We start from the raw sequence: 6,000 nt of genomic DNA on the forward strand, positions 1-6,000 counted from the left end.
ATAACAGCAATACTGAAATTCCTGCGCTTGAAGTTAGGACATAAAGTTCCAGTTTAGTCTGACAGAATGTCTAAAACCAAATCATGAAATAGTGTTAGTATCCAAGTGTTCTGAGCCAAATACTTTGAACTGCTTGTTTTCTAAGACTGCAATTTGTTTTTGCACATTAAACACTAGATGGTGCTAAAATGCTTTAAGAGTACACACTGTTGTGTAAGCTGTAAGATCCAGGATATTAGACACACAAGATGACTGAGGTAATATCTTTTATTGGATCAAATTCTGTTGGTGAGAGTTCCAAGTTTTCAAGCTTACACAGAGCTCTTGAGATCTGAAAAACTAACTCATTGTCACTGCTAAATACAAGATGGAACATAACATGTGAGAGCACAGTGTGTGTCAGTTTTCACCCCATCTTTGCTACTGTGGCATTTGGCGTACCAGATATACCACATGTGAGAGGCATGTATAGAATCTATGGATCTTGAAAGGTGTGTTGTCTCTTGAATGAACTCACATAGGAAAATAATACGAGACAAAACCACATGTGAGTGAACATTTTTCACAATGATCGCTCTATATCTGACCTCTCAGTCCTTCTCCTCAAATGAAACCTGCACAACATCTTCAAAAGATGAGCCTAGGAGATTAAATCCACAATGTTGCTAAACACTAAAAGCCATGGACTGAATTTATGACATGTAATAAGTCCTCCTCCTCCAGCTGTTTCTCCCTGCACCCTCTTTTCTATGACTGGAGGGCTCTTAACAGGCCACTTCACCTTGAAATATGGTCCCTTGAAATGTATGTCAACTACTTATGCTAAACTATCTGTTCAGTCTTGTATGTAGATGTGATGCTCTGCGAGAGTTTCCCAGACCTGAACAAGAGCTTGGGCTTGGTCTACACTAATGACTTAACTTGGTATAACTGTGTCCCTCATGGCTGTGGAAATCCATACCCCTGAGTGATACAGTTACACCAAGTGAAATCCAGATGTTGACAACTCTGTCTCTATGGAAAGACTTCTTCTGTTGCCATAGCTAACACCTCTCAGAGAAGTGAAGTGCCCGAAACGATAGGAGAAGTTCTCCTGTCACTAATCGCAGTGATTTCACTAAGTGCTACAGCGGTGACAACCATTGCAGCACTGTATGGCTATGTCTACTCTGTCCCCTCTTGTGGAAAAAAATGCAAATGAGGCGAAACGTGGAATATCACTGCGCCTCATTTGCATAATTGAGTCTCCCTTTTTGTGCAAGAGGCTTTTGTGCAAAAAGGTGATGTTTACATGGCTCCTTTTTGCGCAAAAACCCCTTCTTGTACAAGAGCCGTTCTTCCTCTTTTTTTTTTCCAGACAAAAGCCTGTTGCGCCAAAATGGAGCCTCATTAATTATGCAAATGAGTCATGGCAATATTCCACCTTTGCCTCATTTGCATATTTTTTTGCACGAGAGGGGGCAGTGTAGACATAGCCTATGTGTAGACAAGCTTGATGTGTAAGCCTGAAAGCTTGTCTGTCTCTCTCTCTTGAGCAGATGCTGGTTCAAGAAAAGATATCACCTCACCCACCTGTTTGTTTTTGTTTTTAAAGAAGAAGTAAGGTTATAAAAATTTTAAATTGCTTTTTAATCTTAACTGAAGATACTTAATAGACAGTTTAATTTTCATGGATACAAAATGGTTCTTTCTAGTATATATTAAATGTAAAATATTATAAGTACTAGCCAATTAGCCCATCATAAGACAGGATTTTCAGGTCTCTCCTCCACGTTGGTCTTCTCTCCTGAGCCTCCGGTCTCTTGTTCCGTCTCTCTCTCTGTCTCTCTCCTTCTCCTACGTCCTCCCCCTCTCTCTCTCAGCTCTCCTCCACCTCCTGCCTCTCTCTCTGTCTCTCTCTTTCACTTCTCCTCCCCCTCCTGCCTCTCACTCGAGGGACCGCGGAGCCCAAATGGTTGTTGGGGCTCCACACTCCCTGTGCTGCATGGGGGGTACGGAGCCCAAACGGTCGCTTGCGCCGCTTGCTCCCACGTGGCGGCCTGGCTGAGTGGTGCAGAAGTCAGCCGAGCGCCACAGCGGGAGGCAAGGGGAGCTGGGAGATGATGTTCACGGCCAGGGGGCGGAGCCTGGAGCCACTGTCATGCCGCACGTCACCGCCCCACCCCCCTTCGCCTCCCACCGTGGCGCTCGGCTGACTTCTGCACCACTCAGCTGGGCCGCCGCGGGGAAGCAAGCAGCACAAGCAGCCGTTTGGGCCCCGCACTCCCCATGCAGCACGGGCCGCCCAGAGGGAACAGCCAGCATTTCGGCATTACAGACTCTCAGACACTGGGCTACTATTTATATGATGTGTCAATTCACAGGACCATTCTCGTGCTCAAAACTCTTCATAAAACATCGGTAAATTTATTGTCAAGGCACAGAGTAAGCTGTAATGTGTGTTTCTCATGGGGCAAATCCCTCCTTAAAATTATTTACTTCCACTGAGTGTCTCCAACAATAATTCAAATATAAAGTCATAATGTGTCATCAGATTTTAAGCAAAACTTCCTGTGGAAGACACCGAGAAGTCCTGCTTAAACACTGAAAGCTTGAAATGAGACTTGTTAAAAAGTCCAAATACTTCACAGGTTAAAATCTGCTTGCAGCCACATGCAGTGTTGATTCGCAGTCAGATGAGACCTATCTGTTCTATATATTCAAATTTGGCTGTAAAATTTTGGATCTCTGTCTTCTGATTCTGATATTGTTGACCCTGAACATGGATATTAAACCATTTTGCATTAAGTTCTAACTAATGAAGAAACATTTGAAATTGATCAACACAATGACTTACAAGTGACTAATTTTTCATGAGGAAAAACTGCTTCCACCCTTATCTTCTCCTTTTGTTTACTGATGACTTCCTTTGTGGGTCATTTTTACTTTTGTATTTCCTTTTAGGAATTACGAGCTCCAAAGGGAGGAAGCCTATCTTTCTGTCTGCTTGTAAAACAACAGGCACACTATGGCGTTCGTAGAATGAGTTATTCTGGGCTCCTTCACAAATGCACATCATTGTAGTTTGAATGAAGCACAAAAACTTCTGCAAATCCTTTGTTCAAGTTCTTTTCAAGGAATGATTGAAAAGTTGTCCAGTTCTTAGTAATCAGACCATTTCATCCATCCCTACTTAACAGTGATTTAAAGCAATACCAGACTAATTGCTGTGAACTAGGCCTTCAGATCAGTATACACTCAGACAAAAGAAGAACAAAGAAACAACTGCAAGGCCTTAAATTCTGAGGTTCTAAATGTTCAGCAAAATCACTAAAAATCCTACAGTATTCACACGGGTGACTTTGTCCAATATTTGTGCCCACATGCAAATGGTTGTGCAGTGTATTGTTTTCTGTCACCCTTTTCCCCAGAGTGCTTGCATTTTAAGAGTGCGGTGTGTGTATATATAGGTTTGCTACTTTGGGGATAAAATATACTGTGCAAGCATAAAATGTTACTGCTGTGCACACACAAAATGTTACATGTAGTCAGAAATCAAGGTACTTCCATAACACATTCATCCCTCTTTCTTTTTTCTTTAGGAACCTGCCTATGATTTTGAACTGGATAAAGACACAGAAACCAGGTATTATGGGTGTGAACATAATTACATCGGACTTTGTGGAGCTGGTTGACTTTGCCGCAACGGTTATTGCATTAAACAACCTCCTTTTAGAAGGGCACTGAGTTGTAACTAAATCTTGACTGCGCTCTCACTCTAATCAGTAGATTTAGAGTCTTTTATCTATGTCAACAACTTTCAGTGTAAATATCAATTTAGGTGTTTTTGAGGAAAATGTGCTGAAAATCATCCACATCAGGATCCACTCCCTCCATTGATGCATGGATTTGATCTGCACACTAAGCGATATCTGAGTGCTGCTGCATGGCTCTTTGTGACTACCCATCTGACTCTGTTGTGCACCCATCTGCTGCAATACAGCAAGCTGTTGTCTGCCTACAAGTAGGAGGCCAGACACTACAACAGACATAACCAATTAGCAGCATTGTCTCCGCAGCAACTGGATTCACTGTGGAATTACATCCTGTGTGTTAACCTAGGTGTCAGGTTAAAAATCAGCGTTGATCCCTTGGGAGCAGTTCTACCAGATCAGACAGAAGGGATCCTCCACCTGGATACATCAAGGAGAACTGTGCTGGTCTCAGCTAGCAGTTGCTAATTTATCTTATATTGTACTGGAAGCTTCCTCTGACTTCCTTTTAAAAAAAAACAGCATCCCTATAGTTCAGAGGGAAGCTTTTATACTGTGTATAGTGGTTTAAATAGAAGTTGGTTGGAGGTGCAGACATTGGATCTAAACTTACAATTCTCAGAGGATTTTGACTCTAAGGTTTTATTTTCAACCAATCTCTTATTTTAAGGGACTTCCACTAAACAGGATGCAGATGCACTTTTCTTTTGGGGAAAAAAATTCTCTTGAGTTCTCTTGAAAGTTTGGAGCGAGGGGGAAGCTCTGTACACAAAAGGCTGTTATGTGCATGGTAGTAACACAGCAGGTTTTGTTCATTGAAATGGAGCCTTCAGACAAAATGTAGCAAACTGTAGACTGAAATTTAGTCAAAACTTGGTGCTTTCATTTGTAGGAACCTTATCCCCTATCCCAATTTCAATCCACGTGGTTTTTCATTCCCTAAGTGTTATTTGAGAGAGAGACTGCAAACATTGCTAAGTTTTTGTTTGGCATCTGGTCATTTTTTACATAGTTTTATGCCCCCTTTCTCCCCCCCCCCCCCCAAAAAAAAACCTTGAACTTGCACAGGTTTGCTCAAAATCTACTGTAAAGTCACTGTAAATTTTGTAACTTACTTGAGAGTTTGAGACTTACCTGTGCTGAGTTTCTGATTTAATGTCTGGAAAGCAAATTAAGGTTCTGATGGGAATCATTCATGGCATTCCCTCAAACTGCACTCACTTGTGATGGCAGAGTAAGATGCTGCTCACAAATTGTGCTGCTGCTCATTTCATAATCCTACACTTTTTTTAAATAACTTGTTTTGATCAGCAGCAAAATATTGATAAATTACATGTTTTAAATTATGATAATTAGGCTTCACCATTGACAAGCCATTGATGATTTAAGGACACCTAATAGATCTGAGAGGGGATGTGTCAGGTTCTCTGAGTCAGGCAGACATCACTGGGTGAATTTGCTCTTGGGAATACTGTAAAGGTTATCTTTGAACCATAAGGGCTAGAGACATTTAAAAACAAAGGTTTAGATTCTAGAGTAACAGGAAATTGTGTTGGTTCGCTGGCGACGAAAACTTTGCACCATTCAACTGTACATCAGTTTGTTAGCACACTTCTTGGATATAAGACAATGTAGCACTTTAAAGACTAACAAGATGGTTTATTAGATGATGAGCTTTCGTGGGCCAGATCCACTTCCTCAGATCAAATTGTGGAAGAAAATAGTCACAACCATATATACCAAACGATACAATTTAAAAAAATGAACACACATGAAAAGGACAAATCACATTTCAGAACAGGAGGGGGATGTGGGGGGGGGGGGGAAGGAAGGAAGGTAAGTGTCTGTGAATTGATGATATTAGAGGTGGGGAGAGTGGGATGTTTGTGAGTTAATGGTATTAGAGGTGATAATTGGGGAAACTATCTTGGTAATGGGTAAGATAGCTTGAGTGTTTGTGACAACTCACAAACATCCCACTCTCCCCACCTTTAATATCATCAATTCACAGACACTTACCTTCCTTCCTTCTCCCCCCCCCCCCGCCCTCCCCCCCCCCCCCCCCCCCCGCATCCCCCTCCTGTTCTGAAATGTGATTTGTCCTTTTCATATGTGTTTATTTTTTTTAATTGTATCCTTTGGTATATATGGTTGTGACTATTTTCTTCCACTATTTGATCTGAGGAAGTGGGTCTGGCCCACGAAAGCTCATCATCTAATAAACCATCTTGTTAGTCTTTAAAGTGCT

The 6,000-nt window shown here is 41.7% G+C and overlaps 1 protein-coding gene across 1 annotated transcript in view; it reads left to right on the forward strand.

Moving 5' to 3' along the window:
• PLCXD2 (phosphatidylinositol specific phospholipase C X domain containing 2) overlaps nucleotides 1–5,474 on the forward strand; it is a 28,842-nt gene extending 23,368 nt beyond the window's left edge. Inside the window, exon 4 of the mRNA XM_006116853.5 lies at nucleotides 3,582–5,474. Coding sequence (XP_006116915.2) covers nucleotides 3,582–3,726 — 145 coding nt within the window. The 3' untranslated portion in view covers nucleotides 3,727–5,474. The remainder of the gene's footprint in view (nucleotides 1–3,581) is intronic.
• The last annotated feature ends 526 nt before the right edge of the window (nucleotides 5,475–6,000 follow it).

Source organism: Pelodiscus sinensis, chromosome 1, assembly GCF_052426305.1.
Source record: "Pelodiscus sinensis isolate ZL-2025 chromosome 1, ASM5242630v1, whole genome shotgun sequence".
Classification (NCBI taxonomy): Eukaryota; Metazoa; Chordata; order Testudines; family Trionychidae; genus Pelodiscus; species Pelodiscus sinensis.